The following is a 23,486-nucleotide window of genomic DNA, read 5'->3' as shown; positions in this document are numbered from 1 at the left end:
TGCTGGCTAGACTACTTAATATCACCATGATTACGTTTGCTGACTGTGAGGTTGGGATGCTGGAAAGCACACGAAATCTGTAGTTTGCCCCGCAGCAGGAGACAGCGGATGGTGTTGAGCAAGCTAGGAAGTGGTAACGGTGTGAGAAGCCCCTGAGGCCAGCTGGGCAGGGGGAAGGCTGCTTGGCCACAAGGTTCCTGGTCAGACCAGGGCACCACTGAAGAGTTTCTCCTGGCTCTTATCTGCCTGGAGGTCACAGTGAGTGAAATCTCCCCCTCCCCATACAGACCAAGTCCTTTGGGTAAAAGGCCTGCTGTCTCCATGGAGCTCCACTTAAAAGACAAAAACACCTGAGGGAGTGACATTAAAAATGAAACATTCAGTGTGACCCAGGTTATCTGACCACTTCTCTGGAATAAAGCAAGCAAGCAGAGCCACTGGAGGGGCCTGGGTGAAGCTGATGCCACCAGGTGAAGAGCACTGGGCATGCTTCGACTGACGGCCTGCCCGCCCCACAAATCTGGGATGTTTATCCTCCTCTGTCTTGCTCCCACTAACACAATGTTTCCAGCAGACTATTTTAAAGGAGGCCTTTACTCCATGCAGTTGTTTTAGGGAAAATACTTTTACCCTGTTCCATGATAGTTACTAACGTCCACAAATGCCCTCAGCTGCTTATTAGGTCAGATTTACAATGAAGCCACATGCACTAGGGCCATATGACAAGGGGGAATATTAGAGACAGTCATCCTGACGTTACCGATCAAACAACCTGCACTGAAAAGGCAACTGGGAACAAGGACTACCGAGTAGATTCAATTAATCATTGATGTCACGCACTGGCAAAGTTGTTAACTTTTAGGTACAGATGGCATCTACTTTTGATCTGTCACCAGTGGTCAAGAGAGCCACAAAAATTCAAAATATATTTAAGTTTTCACGATAAGCCACCGCACATCTGTGACTTCTCTCCTAGGTCAGATTTTTAGCATAGAATGTGATTTTATGTTAAGAACAGCTGCGCCCATCTCAAAGTATTTTCATGTTTTTCAGCTTAAAATAGGGCCCAACTGACATGAAAAACAAAACACTCCAGGTGGCTATCGTGGCACAGAATAAAAAGCAAGCCACACACACCTGCATTGCTTGTTCGTAAAAGCTGCTGTTAACTCTTTCCTTTTTTCCCATATGCATCACTTTTTAAAAAAAAATTTAAGTTACAGGGATTATTAGAGTGGTGAGATGGGTGTCATTTTTAAAGTTCGGATGACTATACTTTTTTCTATTAAAGCCTAATAAATTTTATCAGAAAGAAGATCTAAGAATGTTTTAAAAGACACTATAAAGAGAATCTGATCTGTAACACTGTCCCACTTTAATTCACCTTGTCTGACTAGTAATGAAGAAATAATATGACTCAGAAATCACAACAAAAATGAAGACATTTTCTGAACTTGTTACAAAGTGTGACACTTGTCAGTAGCCCACAGCAATACTATATTTTGTCATCCTTTGTGCACCAAACTCATTTGCTGTCTCCAATTTATCCTTCCTGCTGATTGCTTCTGACACTTTCTCTGCTTATAAGAATTTCTAGAGAAAGCGTGCCAAGAGAGATAAAAAACATATTTATTCTATTAATTGGGACCTCTGGTTTAAAGAAATGACAGAAAATTTTAAAAACGACAAAAACGTACATTTCAAGCAGACTCTGATCCCCGATGCTGTGTTTGAAAGAAAAAACTGTCAATATGTGATTAAGGCTTGTTTATTATAGTACCTCTATCAATAGAATTAATGACTGCCCGCTATTATTATACAAATGTTTATCTTATTAGAAAACAGGACTTGAACAAAACAATTTCTACAAACTTCACCTTCAGAATTTCCATCAGTAATCTCTAGCAAGTACTTGAGTATTTCTGAACCACCGTTGTCCTTTGGAGGATCTGGAAAGTAAGCAAATGCCTTATTAGTTATAAAAGTGTATTGATTTTTGTTAGTAAATATTATTAGAACACATAGAATCATATAATATACTGTCTAAATTCTGGATTCAACCAAAAGGCACAATAATTAATATATTATTTCACCCAACTCCTTTCTCGAAAAACAAAAGAAACAAAAACACCACAAAACCTTCTGATTATCAAAGCGTAGAGCTAGAAATGTCAAAAATGTTAGCACTTATTTAGTGAAACATGAACAAAACTCAAAATATGGAGTTATTTTTCTAAGAGTTATGCTCATTTATTTATTTTGAGATTCTGAAGCCTGCTCTTCAATATTTGATGGTTTTTCTATAAGACAAATATACATATATGTCTTTTTAAAAATTACTTTATCCTTTTTTTATTTCACTTACATCATCAGTGAGAGACGGAGAGGGAAGAAAAGGGAGGTGCAAAACTTATTGACAAAATAAATAAAAGATCAGAATACAACAAATCTGTTCCATCACAGTTTGCTACTAAGCAAACTTTGTATCCCACGTGAACCTAATATAAAACCAGAGCTGTGGATCAATAAGAACCTGTACCAAAGAGCCGGTTTGAGGAGGAGGTTCCGGCTTGTTACTAGAGCCCTGTGCGCCTTAGGTATCATATCTGTCTGCTGCTAACTCGGTGCCTGCAAGAGTTTTCTTTTCTGAGCAGGAAAATACCTTTTTGCAAGCCTACACAGAATTTGCTTCTACTATCAGTTGGCCACCTCTGTATTTTAGATATACCCTCAGGTTACTCATATAGATTTAGAAACTTTAATTCCCGTCTCCTTTCACCTGTTATTTCCATTAATGTATGCAAACTTCGGTGATAGATATTTACAGCAATAATTAAAATATAGCATATGGCTAATGAAAGTAAATACTCAGTGTTGACGGAACTTTCTAGGATATTCTGAGAATAAAAGCTTTAGATCTGGCAAAAAGCACACCTAGATTTTTTGTTTCTCTTAATCGTACCATCTTCTAGGGAATAATTCTGCCTCAAAATTACCACAGAACTTGAAGCAGTTGTATGTCTCAGTGGTTGGTCTCCAATAACAATTTAATAATGTTTTAAATTCCCTTTACATTACTTGACTGCCAGGTAAAATCTTATTGTAGATTTCTATTTTTTTAATTTTTTTGCCTGTTTGGTAGTTACTATTATTGTATGACATTAGTGATAATCATACATATTATGTTTCACATACAGCTGCAAATGTTTATCAACATTCTAATGGCATTCATTTCGCTGAAATAATCCATACAGCAGGCGAGCCACAAAATCCTCTACCAGATCCCCACAAATACCATGATGAACTTCAATATGAAAACCTCCTGAATTCCAAGACTTCCAAAGATATACAAACAACAACTAGTCTTCCTAATTCACTGTAACTTAAACTCCTGTAAAATTTAATATGACTTACCTAAATTTTGAAATTTATTTTTAATACTAAGTTTATAAATCAATTTTTATATTAAATATTGCTACATTTTTAAGGGCAAGCTATTGAAGAATGAAATATATTCAGAGATTACCACATTCAAATCAATAATACATTAAAACTATAGGAGAAAAAAATGTGTCTTACAGGAAAATCATAAAGTAAATGAAATGCTCTTACAACTGTCAATTTTACGAGTTTGTAGAATTCTCAGTATGTTTCTCATACATATATTTCAAACGTGTAAAACTCCCTCAAATAATATGATTTGTTTGTTTATTGGTTTGTCACTACTGAAATTAATCAAGTTTTTAAAAACCTGTCAAAAAAGCAGCAGCAGCAACAGCAACAAAACATACCCCATTTAACACTAAAACCATGAGATGTAACTGGTCCTTTAATGAGGGGTCTTGTAGGAGGTCCAGGCCTGTCAGGACTCGTCGTACAAACCAAAACTTCACTTGGGCAGCTTTTCCCTTCCATATTAGAAGCAGTCAGCTATAACACAACCGAAAAAACATTAATGTGCTTTAGATATCAGGTCTTAAAACAGTAGTAACTTTCAATATGGCAAGATCGAGGTATCCATAAACTCACACAGACAGACACACTCACATATTCTCTTTCTCTCTCTCTCTCTCTCTCACAGTCTCAAACTACTAATTTATAAGTGTTTCTTTAATGGAGTACTTATTTTCTATACAGTTTAGCTATTAACAATTAAAAATAAAATAACAAGGTAGGTTTTAGCCAAAGATATTTTTACCCTTTCAAGAAGACAAAACAAAACTAGTATGTCACCACCCAGTTCACAGTGTTTTGTGGAAGGAAAACATGGAGGAAAAGCAGATAAAAATAACCTTGCTTATTTAGGAGTAGGGCAATGCCACCTTGTGGAGAAATGCTAGCAGTATACCTATGATCTCATAGCCAGCATCGAGTAACAAGGATTTTTAAAAATATCAAAAACTATCATTTTCCTTCAATAGTTACACATGCCACTGGATAATCCGACAACTATTTACTGAGTGACTACTACGTGTTAAATAACATGGTTTGGCTCACAAATTCAGAGAAGGAAAGGGGGAATCAGAAGACAACCACATCTCTCCAGAAGGCACACTGTCACACTAGAAAACACCGCGCTGTGCTAGAATCAACACACAGCGGGCAGCACACAAGGCAGCCTGCTGTTCCCTTCTCTCCTAACGAGGTCGCAAAGAGTTGATTCAACGCAAAGTCGCCCGACGCGGAGCCCAAGTGGGGAGGGGGTGGGTAACAGAAGAGCAAAAGGAAAACGGCTGAGAAAAAGAAAATGGGCAAAAGAGCAAAGGGCGACGGAGAAAAGGGAAATCTGATTAAAAGAAGAAACTGTGAATGGAAAGGTGTGACGTGCAGGTGAGAGACAGGTGCGCTGGGCACCTGGTTTGGGTCTTCCCAGGCAAGGGCATCTGGCCACGCTGTGATGCAATTTATTACAGCACATTACGGCAACAGGTTTCTTTCTCAAAAGTGGGTTTTAAAATTAAAGTTGGGTGTGTATTTTACAGATGTTACCTTAAAAGTGTAAAGTGCAGCGAACTTAAAAATCTTTTAACCTGTACAGGAGATTTAAAATGGTCAAGGGATGAAACATAAAACAGCTTCATTTTTAAGCAGTTCAGGTACCAAAATGACTGACTTACCCTGAACTTATACTGTGTGCTTCTTTTGAGATTTTTCACAGTACAGGTTAAATCCTCTCCAGTGTATTTTGGGTGGAAAAGGTTATCCTGAAAAGGCAAAGCCAGAAAGAAACATCAGTATCGTAAAATCTGGGCATTAAATACCTTGTCTGTAGGATTTTTATATTGCCTCCTTCCAGCATCACCAGCGGGCCAGAAGTGTGGCAGCTACACCAGAAAGAGGGCCAGAATCCCACGGTGCTTTAGGAAAAATTTAACTCTATCACATCATAATTTGTCCTGGATCTGGGTACTCTTATTGGGAGACTAACACTAATTTGAATGAGAACAACGTTCTCTCTTTGAGAGAGTGTAAATTTGCTTTGGAATAGATGTCACCATATACTTTTCTCACGGAGCAAATTTTTCTGGTTACTCAATAAGCATTTTAAACAATGAATTTAACCACCAAATTAACGAAGCTTATGTAGTTAAAAAAATTATCTAACAATGTTGTCATGAAAAAAGGCTCTTGTACGGAGATCCTCGCTGTCAAGCTGCAACGTGCTATGCAATCCACTGGCTGGGGTTTCTAACACAGTGTCCTCTTCTGGACAAGGGGGAAAGCAGAGCTTGGATGGGGAAGACATAACCCTTCAACGGGATAAGTATCCTACTGAAAGCTGACTGTACAGAATTCATTCAATAATATTCTCAGTCACGCACACATCCATCCATCCACCCACGCATTCATCTCGGAGCACCTTCTATGCATCAGGCTCTCTTCCGCGCTCTAGGGGTTTAGCACTGCCCAAGAACAGAGTAAGTCTTGCCCATCAGAAACTGACATAATAGCCAGAGAAAGCAGTTAACAAAAAAACCTACAGACAAACATGAAGCATGCTGTGTGGTGTTAAGTGCTATGAGACGAAAGTAAAGCTGGGTAAGAGGACGGAGTGGTGGAGCTAGGAAGCACTGCTTCCAAATGAAAGCATGGGGATGCCATCTACTTGGATGGGGAAGGCTGTGGCAAGGCCAGCTCTGCAGGCTCCTTAAGGCAGCCACATATGGCTCCTCCAAGTTAAATGAAATACGATTAAAAATTCCGTTCCTTGGGCTTACAGCCACATTTCAAGGGCTCAGCAGCCACGTGTGGCTAGGCACCATCTTATTGGACAGCACACGATACAGAACATTTCCATCATCACAGAAACTTCTCCCGGACAGTGTTGTTTTACAGGGTGGTCAGGAAAGGGTCGTCCAAAGAAGTGACATGTAAGAAGAGACCTGAAGGAAATGAGGGAAGTAACTCAAAGATATCGGAAGGGGCATGAGAGCCAGAGGGCACCAGAACTGCAAAGGTGGGGCGGGACGGCACAGCTGGTACGCTCAGTGAGACTACAGTGGCAGGAACAAGGGCAGGAACGAAGACCCTGAATGTGGAGGACCTGGAAAGCACTGTAAGAGCACTGGCTTTTCCTCTGGAAGAGAAGGGAAGGCACTGAGATGGGAGGGCTTCTGAGCAGAGCACTGACATGACCGTATTTGTATTTAACAGGATCACTCTGGCTTCGTGCGGAGAACAGACTGTAGTGTAGTGAGGATGAAAGTAGGGAAAATTCTTAAGAGGCCATTCCAATAACCCAGGGGCGAGATGATGGTGGTTCAAAAAGTGTAGTAGCTGTGCAGATGCTGAGAAACGGTCAGATTTCTGGGTAACTTTTTTTTTTGCGGTACGCGGGCCTCTTTTTTTTGAGGTACGCGGGCCTCTCACTGCTGTGGCCTCTCCCGTTGCGGAGCACAGGCTCCGGATGCGCAGGCTCAGCGGCCATGGCTCACGGGCCTAGCCGCTCCGTGGCATGTAGGATCTTCCCGGACCGGGGCACGAACCCGCGTCCCCTGCATCGGCAGGCGGACTCTCAACCACTGCGCCACCAGGGAAGCCCTTCTGGGTAACTTTTGAAGGGAGCTTTGAAAGGATTTGCTGACTGACTATATATGAAGTCAGGGAAGAGCCCACGGGTTTCTGGCTTCCCCAAATGAAAGCACGGGGATGCCATCTACTTGGATGGGGAAGACTGTGGGAAGGCCAGGTTTCTGCTAGTGGTTACAGTGGTAGAAATTAAGAGCTTGGTTTCAAATTTAGGCAGCGAATCTAATTTCACCAGTGCATCCTGTAGTTATGATAAAACTGACTTTACCGAACACACACAAGGGTATAAAATGTGCCAGACTTACATTTTCGTCCTCCTGGATTTCCAAGGTGTAGGTGACTACTTCCTCAGGTGAACAGCCTTCTGGTTTATTCCACTGCAATGTGACCCATGTGACCCCAGCTCGAACAAGTCTTGGTGCAGAGGGCATCTGAGGAATGTTTCCTAATGTGTAGCACACCACCTCTTGGCTATACCCACTGGAGAGGAACAGACCCGGTGAGACACGTTTAGGAGCACGGGAGGGGTCTCGGCATTTCAAAAGAGCAGGGATTAAGCCTACCTGCTGCGCAACTTGCTTGGGTGGGAAAGTCTGGGGCCTGACAGGTTCATTGAGCAAAGGAAGGCATGGATCCTTTATGTGATACTCCCTACCACAACTTCAATTTGCCCCAATCCACCCCACCGCCCCCTGCACTGCTCTGCTTAGGTCTGCTACTAGAAAAGCATGCCATGTTACAGGGCAATAGATTTAAAAATTTACTTCCCCCCGAAAGCACCCAGGAGAAAGCACAGCACAGTGGTGATGGTGACAAGCTATGAGCCACAGCTACCAAGGAGCCTTCAAATCCATGTGAGAGCAAATAACTGTCTACTGATAAAATAAATGTTTTACAAATATATATGGTGCTCTTTTCCAAATGTTTGTAGATGCCTCTAGTTCACTTACAAATTCTTGAACTGTAGAAGCCTTTATCATTATGACCGTTCAACCAGTGCACTCTAAAGATACAATGGCTATCATGGGTAGGGAAGGAGGGCTGTAAACCTTGTGGTCTTAAGAAGTTCTTTAGGCTGGAAAAACGGTTGGGACCAATGGTGTGCTGAACCTTTAAGAAGATTTTCAACAATCAGTGATAAAGAAAAAGATTTTTCCCTTAATCAACAGTTACCCAAGAAGTACAACTGAAATACGGTCTTTTCAGAGCACCTTTAATCCATTGATGCTTCACCATAAACCTGTTCTTGCCTTTCTCTAGCAGCTTGGAGGCAAGCCGTGTGTCCTACCCAGTCCAGATTTTCTCCACTCCTGTGAATATCTGCCCGGGCTTGACAACAATGGACGGCCCAGCAACTCTTTCTTTGTATCAGCAAACACTCAGACATAGTTGAAAAAAGGCAACTGAATGAGCAGCTTGCTAAAGTGATGGAAGGAAAAGGCACACAATCTGAAAAAAAATAAAGCCCCCAGAGGATTCCTTTCAAAATCTGTAGTTACCTTCCTCCTGATTCTCAGAGACCCCTAGTGGGCCTTTGCATTACAGCCTGCAAGGCTGCAAAGAGGCCACACAGTGGCATTTATCACCTCAGAAGGGGCTTTCTAGCCTCTGATTAGGATTCCCTTTCAGAAAATTTCTAACTGGTTCGGTGTGGAGGCAGCAGGCGACCTTGCGCCTTTTGGCAACGTGACAGAAGACTCAGAAACACCACACAGACGCTTAAAGGCATGAGGACCAGGAAACGCCATACCTGGTGCCAATGTCATTCCGAGCAGCCAGCCTGAATGTGTACCCCATTGCCGGACACAGCTTTGTCAATTTGCAGTGTTTTTGGCTCCCAAAGAAGCACTGTCTGAAACCACTGTTTCTTTTTCCCTGAAACAGCGAAACAATGCAAAGAAGTTTAAAAAAACATAATAAGAGAATGAAGGAGTATTTTGAACAACTGTTTAATTTCCTAGTTTGGATGGACAAAACCAAGAGAAGGAAAGTGCTCTACAGTGAAATGCCATCCCTAACACAAAGGCACTACAGAAAGTTGTGTTACTGAGAGGGATAATGCACGGTCCTTGTGGTATTTCGTCAACAAAATAAAAGAGGCCCTTTCAGGCACAAGGCAGTGCTCAAGTTAAGGATCACAATTTCTCAGATCTTCTTCCTTACTTGGTCAAACTGCCTGATCTGATTCATAGGAGTGAGTCTGCAGCCTCACAGGATTGCTAACTCTGGAGCTGCACAGCCACCCCCAGATGGCCCAGCACCTGAGGACCAGGCTACGCAGCTCTGCAAGCCACAGAAAGTCCTCCCTGGTCTTCTCTCTCCTCTCCGGCCTTGTGGCAGCCCCCAAGCCCACACGTGTACATTCTGGCTAGTGAGCTGTTTGTCTACTCATCTCTAAATACTGGGCGCATGCCTTTGACTCATCTTGTCCACATCTGGTCTCCTCAAGGCAGTGCTCTGGACAATCTGGGAGTTCTATCAAGGCTTGCAGAGTTGAACTGAATGTCTGACAAACACTCCATCTATACGTATTACAGTCATTCTTAAGTTTCTTATGAGGCTGGAAACATATTTTAATGCATTCCTAGCCTTACATGATGCTTCAAACTCCTCGAAGGAAAAAGAAAACACTCCAGTGGGTTCTCTTAATAGAAGTAAGAAAACAAAAACATATCTATGCTGTACCATGGAATACTCACATCGGCAGTTTTCTAGAATATTTCATACCCATAATCCACAGTATTTTATCTATGTTTATGCAAAAGAAAACCACATGCTAACACTGGATGAATTAGCATTTTAATCAGACAGCGGGCCCAGGACTTCCAGGAATGCTTGAAATTCTCAATTTATTACATAAAAAAACAAAGAAAGCACATTTTTCTCCTAAGCAAATTTAAGCATTTCCTTCCTTAAAGCAGGCCTCCAAATGCTTACTACTGAAAGAAACATTCCAGGTGAAGTCTAGTTAAAAATAAATATACAACTAGCTTGAAGTATCACTAGGTTGAACAGATTAAAAACCACTGTGCCACATTCATCCTCAAACTCTTCCCAACTCTCCCCTCACAAGCAAGGTGGTACCCCTTTTCCAAGGAAGGGAGTAGAAGCCCCAACAGTCCTTAAGATCCAAAGTTCATTTTATCAAGGGTTCAAAGTACATTCAGGTGCAACTATGGAAAATGGGGAGTGGGGTGGGCAGGCAGTCAAACATAACGTCTTTCAGAGGCTACTTTAGCAAAGTCACCCTGTGACTTGCAAATCACGCCCTTATGCTTACTTTAACCTTGAGTGTTAAGGTTGCTGCAGACAATTTATGCACAGAAAACCCGTTTACGCATACATTTGCATACTTACATCCAGTGTCTGATTACACTCTATGCGCTGCATGCCCTGGTATGTTCTGTATCCATTTCAGGCAGTAGCGTGATCTACCTTCTTTCCTCCACTATTTCTGAGCTCAGAGTAAACAGTGCAAGAAAGGCACATCCTGCTGCCACGGAAGCCTCATCCCTTCCAAACCCAATGTTGGCTCCCCTTCAATGCCTCATTTTTCCTATTTCTTTGTTTGGTCTCCTTTGCCCATTTCTCGTGCTTAGAACTACAGCCAGTAAATAAAAGCAGCCTGTTCCTTACTAGGTTGATTTGCTTTACTTTGGTGAAAACCGGGCTGTGGTTTAAATGAGAAAAAAAGAGTGGGGAGGCATCAATGATGGAAACTAGACTTTTATTTTAAGGGGCCAGAGCACTGGGGCTCACTAAAGAATGGGGACAGAGGCATTCTGTGACCTTCAAGATGTTTTCCTATATTGCTAACATTAAAAAATTTTTTTTTCTACTTCAGTATCAAGAACAATTACTAAATGAACTCCAACTTGCTTAGATAAATCACGCCAAATTTTCCATCTTAATACCTTCCAAGATATACAACTATGTGCATGGACCTCAGGAAGACAGAGAATGACCCAGAGTTGTTGGAACTTCAGAATCAAGTTTTAGGAACAGTATTTGTAGAAGCTGAAGGGGGTAAGAGTACAACTATGTCACAGAGTTATAAAAGTAAAGCTTATTGGTGAATTTTTAGAAGTCACTGAGTATAAAACAAAAAAAGGGGGGTGGGAGTAGGTTAACGAAGTATTTCGGACACGAGAAGCTTGAAAATACTCGTGGATGACATGGAGTTTAATATAAAAGGGATATCTGAGAAGAAAGAAATTAATATTCAGAAGAGTCGCTGCAGTGCAGAGGTAATCTACGGCTGAGAGGTTAGCAGGTGAAGATGGAGAACGCCAGTGTGGGATGGCTCCCGCGTCCCCCTGCTCATCCGTGAAAGCCCAGGCCAGGCTCTCACATGGCTTTAGTCTTGGGCATTAGAGTAAGTACACGTTCAAAGGTACAGGCGATGTAAAGAATCTGTTTGTAAACCAAGTGTGATCTCAGGTTGCAGATAGCATTTATAACTAAAATATTATGCAGCTCTTCTTGTTGACAGAAATGGATAGGGTTTAAAAAAAAAGACAATGCTTTAGAAGGCTAAAAGATTGATAGAAACGACAGGAGTGATAATGTGAATATTTATCGTTATTTATCAGAAATTAAATATGTCCAAGCCACTACTGTCTGAAGTTTTACAAATGGTAAATCACAACTTCCATGTTTGATAGGTAGCGTGGCTCCAAATGATTTTGAGCTATTATAATTTATGGCATGTTCCCTCTTTTAATAAAATCTAATTTAAAGTACACAGGATTACTGAGACATAACCGCTTTACTTGGAAAGACAACTTACTTTTTAATAATTTAAAGTTAGCTTCATGCAAAATCTCCTACTAAAACATGGTCCTAATGGAAATGCATAATCTCTCTCGACACTTTGTAGGGCCACTGCCATCAATAATCTGGTCAAACACAGGCAGCAGGGACACCTGTGGCCAAGGCCTTGTCCTGGTCAGCTACTGCTGCTAGGCTACTTGTGGGGTGTTACATAGAGGGGGGTTCCAAAGGTCTAGGAGTTGGCTGGTCTCCAAGATCTGAGGTATGGATGCCCAGTAGCACCCTGATTCTGCATCTTGGGGGATGATGGACGTGCAGCCTGGGAGCAGTCAGGATCAGAACCTCCCTAAGATGAGCACTTGAGTTCCTGTTCTCCCGGGGAAGCAACAAAAACTTCACCCCAACTAGAGAAAGAGGTGAGAGGAGGCTGGAAGCCCACACCCTTGATCATCCTGGAGCAGACCTAGCCACTGGACTACTGACCTCATTGGACATGAAGCCCCAGCGTGTTCTGGACTAACCTGCTACTGCCAGTGACCACAAGCCCAAAAGGGCAGCTTTCCAGGGTTCCCCGACTTGTGTCCATTTCAGAATCCTGGGCATGCCCAAATAATTTTTCCTACTGCACACACTGGGTTCATTCAAGGACAAGGTTAATCTTTACTAGAATGTGAAGAAATCTTGGAATACAAACCAACTGTGTGTTAACAGAGCTCAAGGTGCTCACTTTGGCAGGGAGTGAGGCATTACAAACCCAGCTGCCTCCTTTTTCATCTGTGCTCCTCTTCTCGCTCAAATGAATTCACAGTTCTCGCTAATCTGCCATCATCCTGCACCTAGACCTAGCCTGAGAGCACACATTCGCCAGCCTGGGCATTGAGACAAATGGAATTGTTTTCTGCCCAGGGTCCAGGGTGCTTGTCCTCCGATTCTGGTTAAAACTGCTTGAACAGTGCTCGATTTGCCAGCAGCTGAATCATGAACACAGCGTATATCAGATTAGCCCTGCCCCAGTCCTGAGGTCCCCTGCTTTGCCTCTATCACCTCTCTTACCATTGAACAAAAATACACTGCGTATTATCTACATCCTAGACCCCACTGGGTCAGCTTAATCTCCATGCCACCAGGCAGCCCACTCCCTGATGCCACTGCAACTCTATTTACCACAGAGTTCACTGGGCCTAGTCTGGATGTCTCATTTATCTGGTCCTTGGTGAACAAATGCTTCTTTTCAGTCCTAGATTCGCACAGTGAAGCAGGGGCACCACCTTCGGGGGCGAGTCGCAGCCTTACCACAGTCAGAAAGCTACATACTCCACCCACATGTGTCCCTGCTCCATCCTCATCCTCACTCCCTCTGCAGAAGGGTCATACATATGGTTACCACTCCTAATAATAATCAGAGTCCGGATGTTCTTTTAGGTCCTACAAAGTTCCTGCTTTACTCTGAAGAATGTCAACTTTTCGCCAGACTGTGAAAGGACCCAACCTTAGAAAGGCAGGGGTGAGAGAAGAAAGCATGGGGGAGTGTGTAAAATGTAACCCACGTGGCTACACAGCAGACAGTGACTCACCCTTGGAAACATTTTTCAAGATGAGTTAATATAAACTTCAGGGACAAAGATATTCTCAAACATTATTTCACTCTTTAAAATGAAATTTGGGGATAAATGATAAATAAAAGGCTTAAAATACTTTAAGGAATATATTCTCTATTTTCTCATTTTATCTTCTGCCCTTTTACTACCTACTTGAGTATTTTTCTTTCTAATCTAGTTTAAAATTTTAAATTAGCTCTTAAATAAGATTATAAATATATTATCCCCTCAAAAAAGGGGGGAGGGAGCACTTTGCTGACCTCCTGTGAGTCGCCCAAAGGAAGAGGACACATGTAGTACAACAATGAGGCAGAGACATTAATTGGCAGGAAAGCGGTTTTTCTCATGGGTTCCCTTTCCTTATCACTGAGGGAACAGCAGTAATCTCTCCCATCTGTTTAGTGAGAAGGGCCGGGTTTGTGCACCGCTGAGTCACACCCCGTCGGCTAGCGAGCCGCGCTGGCCACAGGGTCTGAGTCCCATCCTACCACTGCATCTCTGGGGCACATCTGTCTTCCTTCCCCTCTTCCCAGAACACTCAGAGGAGAGCAGGGGTAGGAAAAGAGTTATGCTGTACTTTCAAAGTCCATGCCCTTGCATATAAGTCTTAGGGCATAGTACCTAAAACACTGTATGTGCTACACAAAGATAAAGGGAAAAAGATGAATGGACTACGAGAGTCAAGAGAACCTTTTATGTCACACGGTGACGATTTTAAACATGTCCAAACGTTCTTTGGTTCTCCATCCAGTGAGGAGCAAAGCCTATGACGCTTTCCCTTGAATGTGCGTGGGCTCGTGACTGTAACTGACAGATGGAGTGGAAATGAAGTTGTGTGACTACCAAGGTGAGGTCTGAAAAGATGACGAAGTTTCTGTCTTTTCCCCGGAATGCTCACTTCCGCAATTCTGACTCCCCTGAGGCTGCCATGCTCTGAGGGAGCCTGAGACGAGGTCCCACTGCAGCCAGCAGTGACCACTAGATTTGCTGAGTGAGGACCCCACCAGAAGGTTCCAGCTCCCAGCCAATGAGCCCTCCCAGCTGAACCGCCAGAAATTGTGGACCACAGGCTAGCTACTCCTCCAGTGCCCTGTCCAAATTCCCAACCCAGAATCCATGAGGTAAGAAAGTGACTGTTTTAAGGCATTAAGTTTTGAGGTAATTTGTTATGCAATATTACAGTCATTTATTTTGATGTCCACAGATGTCTATAATATGAAGTTTTTCAGCAAACTTTTATAAATTCCTCCTGTACTATAAATAGCCAGGAGGTAAGGGAGCAGAAGTGTGCGTGGTCGTACTCAAAACCAATGTTTAAAGTATGCCTGGATAAAGGCTTCTATTTTCTACATGCACTTAACACATGCTTTTCCCCTCAAAGCGTCCAACAAAGTAAGGCCTCTCTGAATAGATCTTAAAAATTATTTCTGTAGAAGCTAAAAATGTAACAAGATTCCTATAAGATAAAGATCAACCAGAATTGTTAATCAATGGCAATGCAGTTACTTCATTTTACAGAGTGACATTTTAGAGAATTAAAATTTGTAATAATGCTATCCCCAAAGTTGTAGAGAACCCTGGGAATATTTTTAAACACAGACATGCAAAGGTCTTTGGGCAGTTTAGGTACTGCATAACCTAAAGCCTCAGGAGTGAGCAAATTAAATAACCTTTCAAAGGACCTTCGCATATAATCGTGTTTCTACCCTGTTTGGTATCTGTTTATGACACATAATGGAATAAAGTTCCAGTGGATAAATCAATTTACAGATAGGTCTGCCTATTTGAAAAATGGAATGTAAGTATATAAAAAGTATTTATTTCATAACATGCCAACTAATTTTTAAAGTTAAAATGTTTAAAAGTAGTTGTTAATTTGTAAAACTATGTAACTGAAAACAAACAAAAATATTTTTTTCAAATCTGTTTTCCTTCTTTATAAACTTAGTATCTTCGTAACGTTGTCCTCACCACTTGGGAAGATGAATCCTTAAAATGGGTTTGTTTCCTGCTAAGGAACTTAACACATCTATGGCCAATTCTATACATACAACTCACGCATACTCCAACTAATTCAGGCCACAGTATTTTCTTGCCAGGAGTAATTCTGTAGACTGAGGTTGCTGTGGTTTCTCTGGCTGACATTTCCAATTCCCCTGGACTGCACTAACAATCTTGGAAGCTGGTATCTCCAACACTGGTACTACGAGATGAAGTTGGCTGATATTTTCAATTGCCTTCAGATTAACAGACTGGAAGTGATCCTTCCTGCTCCCTGGCACAAGAAAATGAGAATGGCCAACACCAGGGTGCCCTGTGGTCATGTGGCTTGCACTCTTCCTGATGTTTTCTTGATTTATTGACCTCCTTCTCTTACAGGTTCTTTCACAGCCATGCCTGTTGCCTTCCCAAGCTGCTCTTACCATGTTTGATAACTGCCTGCTAAATAAATAACATGCATTTGGTTGTCAGGTGTCATGTGCTCGTGGCCCATGGCTGCTGGATCCAGACATGGGCTGAGTGATTCTGGGCTGGGCACTCTCTGTAACAGCATAGCTCAACCTGTCAGAAACATCAACGATAAATCAAATAAAAAAATAAGGCTGCACTGGCCAACTGAACTACTACCAGGCTCGAAGATTTAGTCTGCTAGTACATCTATATTTAGAAGTTATACCAGTGTTGGCCGACCCTAGGCAACATCAAATATAAATGTTGGCTTGAGATATAAAAGCATGTATGGGTTCAGCATAGCCATATATAAGAAGGGGTTCGTAACAGGGAGGTGGGGACACTCCACATCTGGGTGGATTCCAAAGTTCTTTGCACCAAACCTCACTCTCCCCTCAGTGATGCCTCTTTCATTTAACTGACCACTGTGGCACAGGGGAATTTTCTAAGGTAAGTAAAGGGGGTAGCGTAGTTTGTGGCTGCATGTCACTAAATAAATACTGCATGCATTTTATCCCCTGGCACACTAGTTTTTTATATTAGTGGGAGAGGCTTGGCTATCTGAAATAGCCAAGGATGTTCCCCTGGTTTAAAACAAACAAACATAATGTTCTTATATCTCTCTCCAAATGCGGAGGTTCACCTGATGTCGAGTGCTCTGATAGGATCAATGCGTTGAGACTATCCCCGTGAAGGGAAGGGGGTGATCTTAGAGCAGGCTGCCTATACGAGGGATGAACCAAGGGACGGATGGGCTCAGTTCACCCACCTAGCCAAGGCCCAAGGCGGCCATCCTCTAGCTGGCAACCAACAAGCAGGACAAGTGAGTTGATAAATTAGGCGCCAAGGACCAAGATGCGCATATGTAATATAGCCTCAGCTGGAAGCTCCCCACAAAGTCTGCTGCCCTAACACATAATGACCCCCTCCCGTACACATGACAAATGGTAAAAAGCACGGAGAATCTGCTTCCGGTGTTCAGACGTCTGGGGTCCCTAAAAGAGAGGGCTCCTTTTAACTCAGCTCTGTCTTTGATACCTATGGACTTCCCTGAGTTAGTAAATCCTTCCTCGCCTAGATTCCTTCCATAGGGGCTGTAGTGGAGGAAGCTGTTCCCTGGGACCTCAGAAACCACCCTTTGACAGGGAGGTGGTAAAGATCTGTGATGTGGCAAAACACTGTCATTCTGCCAGGTCACTGATCTGGCCCTTACGTAAAATATGGGTTTTGATGGACAAATGACAAACGAACCTGGGGCCCCACTCTCCAATCTCCAAGAGGGCACTCCCCGAGAATGGGCAAAGAGCTCGTGGGCCTGGGCAAGCGGCACCTTCCCCTGACTTTCAGCCAGGCATCGGCGACGGGCTGGGGAGTAGGCACTGGCCTTCCGAGTTTTCTCCACTGAACAACAGGCTATGCAGCCTCGGGCAGCAGGGCTCCTCAGAGGCAGCGTCAGCTGCACTCTCGGCGAGGCTCTCCTTATCCGCTCTGTGAGGCCAGTAAGTCACTCTGCTTGCCAATGCTACGGTTCTTCCAAGAAGGGCTGTCTAACCAGAAAAGCCACATGCAAATTCACTCGTGCCAAGAAGCCTTTTGAAAGATTATCAATATAGCTAACGCCTAAGTTAAACAGGAATCTGATTAATAAAGCAGGAACCAAGCACCTCCTACTGGGCCAGCTCTTTCTCTATGAGCTAGGTTGGCTGCTCCGGAACTAGATGCCCACAAAGCGACAGTCTGGGGCCTGCCGCCTACTCTAGGTTTCTACAGTGGAGCAGCTGAGCCTGGGCCAGGCTGCCTAATGGTTCCCCATGGGCTTCTGGGCTCTACCTGGTGCCGGCCTTTTCTGTTCGAGTTCAAAGTATACTCCCCTTGACTTCTGCAGTATTTATGTCATTCGCGGTCTGCTGTGTTCTACAGTTGCGTTCACTCATGTCACCAGGAAAGCCAAATGTGACATTCCTTTTTGGGCTAGCTGAGTCACATGTGATGGAGAGTCTCGGGAACTCCACTAGTCACATTCCCACAAAACTATTTTTCTGGTTCTTTTGTATATTCCCAACATGTCATGTCTGGAAGCAAAGCTAATGGCAAATTAGCGTCTATATATAGCACTAACATCCATCTTTATTTAGTTCAAACCAGAGCTATTAACCTCAGGGCTCCTGCATAAGTTCCTGACAGAAAAATCTCATATTCCTTTCATACACTCCTTCTGTAATTGTTGACTTTTCCTATCCCAGATCTTAACATCAATGTGCTTAGGTGGTCTGAAATACTCATTACACAGAATCTGTCATTGTCCAAGTTATCTCATTCGATTTTAACCTACCTGTGAGATAACAGACGCTATTTTTCAAGTGGAGAAGCTGAGACTTGGAGGTTAAATTATTTGTTTGACTAGTTAGAGACAAAGCAGAAACAATCCAGTTCTCTTTGGGTGAACACCATGTCACTGAACACATAAGCATGAATCCACGCCACGTGTTCACAGTGAGATCTTAGGAGACCTGCGTTTGTGCTGAGAGCTAGCTGCTAATAGCACCGGTTAGCATTTCTGTAGAGCACGCGTTAAAACAATATCTAAGAGTAGAACTCACACTACCACTTATCTGAGTCACCCCAACAAAGGGATGTGGCCAGGAAAGGCCACACCTTTCCAAGTTACAAAAACTGATCTGTTTCAGGAGAAAACTGAAACTGATGGCTATAGCTGAAAAGCCAGTGACACCTGTGTGTTCCATTTTTAGTTGCTCATTACCATCTCATAGTCACAGTTACTTCCTGCAGTGATGGAAAAATTATGGGAGTGGCTAGGCACAATTATTCACGGAGAAAAGTAGGCATCCAGCCCTCTTGCAGAGCTATTAGTGAGTAATTCCCAAGTGAAGTCTGCGAACATTACTGACAATGAATTTAGGAGTCAGGGTGTATCAGCTTCCCGCCCCGTGCTTCACGGTTCTGTTTTCTGTTCCCCATTAGGGCCACACCTGCCTTCAGAGACCAGCAGGTGGTTAGCTCTTGATTTTAAGGTGGCTTTCCCCAAGGTCAACTCAGCAAAGCATCCCCAGTCGTAGGAGAAATAAAGGCCAGGTACCCACTGGCCTCTCTGCTTCTGCTCTTTCATTCATGAAGTTCTTTTTCTAGAAACTTGACAGTAGGACTTGAGGCCCTGTGCTCTTAGTTTACTAACACCTTCAGAATTCTACACTAATTATTTTATTGGAATGGTGATTAAAAATTTGAGCAAAGGAGAGACTGTCCTGGTGGTCCAGTGACAAAGAATCCGCCTTCCAATGCAGGGGACACAGGTTCAATCCCTGGTCGGGGAACTAAGATCCCGCATGCCACAGGGTGACTAAGACCGCGCACCAGAACTACTGAGCCCGCACCTCAACTACAGAAAGCAAACCTGCACGCTACAACTAGAGAGAAGCCTGTGTGCCACAACGAAGAGCCCACGTGCCCAATGAAGATCCTGTGTACCGCAACTAAGACCTGACGCAGCCAAAAAAATAAATGAAATAAATGTTTAAAACAAAATTGAGCAAAAGAATAAATTCTGGGAACTCTAGCCAGGGCTGATATAATAAAAATATGGGATGAGACATTCGTGGTGGCATGTATGTAGATGGGGTCACCTCACCCCAAGCTGTGATTCTCAGACCAGGTGCCACAGCAAGAATGGGGCGGGGTGAGACTCCTGAACAAAAGCTTCTTCGAGACTGAACAATACCTGCTTCCCTCTCAGGCGGGGATCTGCTCCTTTGTGCACCCACCCACCTTTCTGCCCTTTAAGCTTGTTTCTACAGCCCCCTGGGTGCCATAGAGGCCATGAGGGCATGGCTGGGAGAGGCGAGCTCTGGCTGTGGAGAGGGTTGGGCGTGGGGGGAGGAACTTCAGCTGAACACCCCTCCTGTTCTCCTGCCCCACCATACTCCACCAGGGCACGGTCTGGAAAGAGACTAGTACCAGGTGCACCTGGCTCAGACACCACCAGCAGAAGGTTTTGGAGGGAGAGCCAGCACCTCACGTGCTCTCACTTTCTGCAGGTCAGATGTTGTTCTCTGTTTGTACATTTGATTTTCTTCCTTGAAGAATATTAAGCCACAGGACATAAAAGGATTCCTGTGTTGGCAAAAGGCCTATAGTCAATAGGCCTGGAATTTCCAGGAAAGCTCACCAGAACCAACACCAACAGACATTCAAAGGTGGGAGGGTATATAAAGAGGAAAGGGGAAGACAGAAGAATTAGGATGGAAGTGAGGGCAAGATGGAAGGAGAGCAACGACGGGAAAGTCAGGAGAAGGTCCAAAATAAACAACTTCACATTCTGTGGTCACTCGTCCATAGTGGGTCCTACTGAGTACAAATGATCATCAGACAGAGCTTCTCCATTTCATGGGAGGCTGTAGCATGTTTCCTCCCAGCATCATGCCAGGACACTTTAAAGTCAAATTCAAAGGTAAGGTGGCCAACAACTGAGTCACCATTACTATTTCCTGCAGCACCTGGGTTTTTCTTGAGGTTTCCCACTGACCTTACTTAACTTATTAAGCCATGGTCCAAGACAGAGAAGCAGCCAAAAACACAGGAGACACAAACACACACACACACACACTCACCAGTGCTCTGAGAAGATATGGAGAGGAAAAAAGCTCCTCTTTACTGGGTAAACTCTATCTTGATATAAAACCTCAACCACAAGGGCCACAGGGGGTGGTTTCACTTTCCAATCAAGCCGCCTTAAAATGAAATCCACCTAATCTGTAAAATATACTGGTTAAGTCTGAGATTTCACCAATCTGTACATAGGAACTACTCACAAGGACCCTAAGAACAATAGATCATTGTCTTTGGTAACTTGGAACTCTAGCTGTTCAGATGCAACCCAGATGGGAAAATATGCTTCTGCAAAAAGTGACAAAAAGCCCCCTTCCCACATCAAAATTTCGTCACAAGAATTTCATCCGTTTTCATTTTACATTTGGTTAAAATATTTTTCCCATACTTGACAAGTGGCTTTTTGCCTAAGCCTGTGTTCTGAGTCTTTCAGGGCCCCTAAATTTAAGTCACAAAGACTAGTTAACTTGCATTACTCTCCAAAGTCAACATTTCCCATTCTTAAAATCCTTAGTCTGTTTGCTTGATCACAGGAAGAGAATAAAACACAGGTAAATGAATGAACGGAATTAAGATATACAAGAATAGTATCATTGCTTTTTAGAAACAGAAAATTTCTGCATCCCGTGTTCCTGCCTGAGATTCTGTGCAGTGTTAGTGAGGCCAGGAAAGCACGGGGTCACCATTTAGCAGAGAGTGGCCTAGAGTGTAAGAAGACTTCACCACGGATACCATCCAAGGCCTCTGGTGACAGAAACAGCAAAGGGGGCACCCCCCCCTTCTAGGATGGTCTAGCCAGTAGGGTGCTCGCAGGTGGGTGAGACCTCCAGGTGCTGTCGTCTCCCCTGCCCTGCTCCCACAGAGAAACAAACTAGGCTTCCCAGGCTGCAGTGTGGTTTACCTTATGGAAACCATCTATGCAGGCTGGCCCTGGGCACTCAAGATAACAAATAAGTCAATTCTTGGTCAGACACTAGGGTCTCCAAAATAGATAAGATCCTGTCTTTTCTTTCAGTAGCATGCCTTGCAAATAAGTCACGTAAATATATTTTAATGCACAATTCACTACACTTCAGTCCATCTTCATTTTCCACAGTCAATAACTATTGGTTTAAATTTTTCTCTACTTACATTATTTTTTCCATGTGTTTAGCATATCTTCAAAAAAGAATAAAATGGCATTTGTTCAGCAATTTCATTTTTAAAAGGTGTTTTAGATGGATGAACATAAAAATATGATTACCTCATCCCATTCTAAAAGGTAGTTGGTGATTTTTGAACCGTTGTCAATTGGTGCCTAAAAAAATAAATAAATAAAATGAGATTAGAGAAAGTTGTTCACAGTTAAAAGTTATGAGCTCTCCACTTGGTTCAAATACAATGTCCATGCTAGTACTATACTCTCCCTGCAGGGGATAACCCTGGATACCTCCTGTATTTGCTTCTTCAAACATTATCACAAAACCAATTTTAATACAAGTCAACTAGTAGAGCGCGCCCCACTATTAATAAATTGGACCCCACGAACAGCCAAGCCCACCTTCCCCACCACCTCTACCTTTACACTCACATGGTGCCTTACTTCCTCCTCCGGGGATAAAACTTTTAAGAGGCATGTTAAATTCAAAGGTGGAGGAGAAAAAAGACAGGGGAGAAACAGAGGCACTGTTTGGGGTCTGATAAGATAAAGCTGACCCACCCTAGGTTCAAGAGTCTAAAGTCCATATTTTTGTAACTTCCTCCATACAGTTTTTGTTGTTTTAAGAGTTTAAGATTAGAAAGACTTCTGTGGCATTAAGGTTGCCCTGTTTTTTAAAAATGAGAAAAACCAGGATCTCCTGGATAGATTACCAGGGGCAATTAGCCCTTAGCATATTAGCAAAAAGAAGTTTCATCATTTGCTTTCCTCCTAAAAGCATGCTGAGATCTGCTTTACTGAGAAAGCAGGCTTTGGACAATGGGAAGAGGAGTAAAGAACTCTGGAGAAAAGAGTGCTTTGTAGGGTCAGAGCTGCCAGAAGGGGGTGCTACTGTGGAGTCACTCACAGCACTAAGGTAGTAAGATGATGTCTCCCAAGCACAAACGCACCTGGGCCTGGCTCTTCCCAGGAAAAGAGCCAGGGCCCCATAGGATGTGGTGACCTGACCCCAGCAAAGGCAGCCAGGTCACCAGAGCTACACTGAAGCCCCTCTCGCCTGTCTGTCACAAGTGGTCTGATGTAAGTTGCTTAATAACAATGCTTAGTTTCTTATTCCAAGAATGGATGGGTGTGATAAGGAATTGGGAGAATATATGTAAATCACTTACTAAACTGCCCCGGTGTTACAGGAAGCCGTCAGTAAACAGTAGCTGTTGCATTATTATTGTTAATAATAAATGTATTAACATCAAGGGCTCAGTAAATATTAGTTAATTAACAAAGAAACTCTTCACCCTGGCCTTTCCTTCCTTCCTCCTTCTTTCTTCTGAGTCACATAATCTTAGAGATCCAAGCCCCAATTACACGTGAGTGATGTATGTTCTACTAAACTGTAATTTCAGGCTTTTGTGGGCTCGATTTGGGAGAAAGGATAGGGTTACATTTAAAGTTCTAAATAACGGACAAAATCAAGGTTTTAGCTGAGAACCCATTTCTAAGGTAAGAACTACATTTATGATGCTCATATATTCCTTTCTGATGTCCTGCCCCACCACCGAGTCCCTGATTCCTTGAGGGTGGGGACACAGCCCCGGGTGTTTGTGTTGCCCTATCTCCTGGCGCTAACTGGATGACATTAGAGGGCCCTGAGCTCTCTCAGTGTCTTGGTGGCTTCAAGGACAGGGGGGCAGCCAGAGCATGGTCGCCCTGTCCTCGTACCCCTAACTGGAGCACCGTTATTGGAAAATCTGTCCTAAGAACATGAAAACTGAACTGAATCCAGAACTTTCAAGTTTGCACGTAACTGAATGTAACAATAATATGCTTCTGATTTACAATTAAATAAAGGGAGAAAGAAATGGTGAAACATTTTC

General features: G+C 43.1%; 1 protein-coding gene across 1 annotated transcript in view; it reads right to left on the bottom strand.

The window, feature by feature from the left end:
• The window catches only part of FNDC3B (fibronectin type III domain containing 3B), a 290,599-nt gene that overhangs the window by 57,340 nt on the left and 209,773 nt on the right, over positions 1–23,486 (bottom strand). Inside the window, exons 10-15 of the mRNA XM_065876048.1 lie at positions 21,718–21,771; positions 8,780–8,904; positions 7,335–7,509; positions 5,118–5,204; positions 3,792–3,930; positions 1,878–1,949 (exon numbers count right to left, since the gene is read on the bottom strand). Coding sequence (XP_065732120.1) covers positions 1,878–1,949; positions 3,792–3,930; positions 5,118–5,204; positions 7,335–7,509; positions 8,780–8,904; positions 21,718–21,771 — 652 coding nt within the window. The remainder of the gene's footprint in view (positions 1–1,877; positions 1,950–3,791; positions 3,931–5,117; positions 5,205–7,334; positions 7,510–8,779; positions 8,905–21,717; positions 21,772–23,486) is intronic.

The sequence above is a fragment of the Phocoena phocoena genome, chromosome 4, assembly GCF_963924675.1.
Source record: "Phocoena phocoena chromosome 4, mPhoPho1.1, whole genome shotgun sequence".
In the NCBI taxonomy this organism is placed as follows: Eukaryota; Metazoa; Chordata; class Mammalia; order Artiodactyla; family Phocoenidae; genus Phocoena; species Phocoena phocoena.
This window is presented reverse-complemented; position numbering and strand designations above follow the sequence as displayed.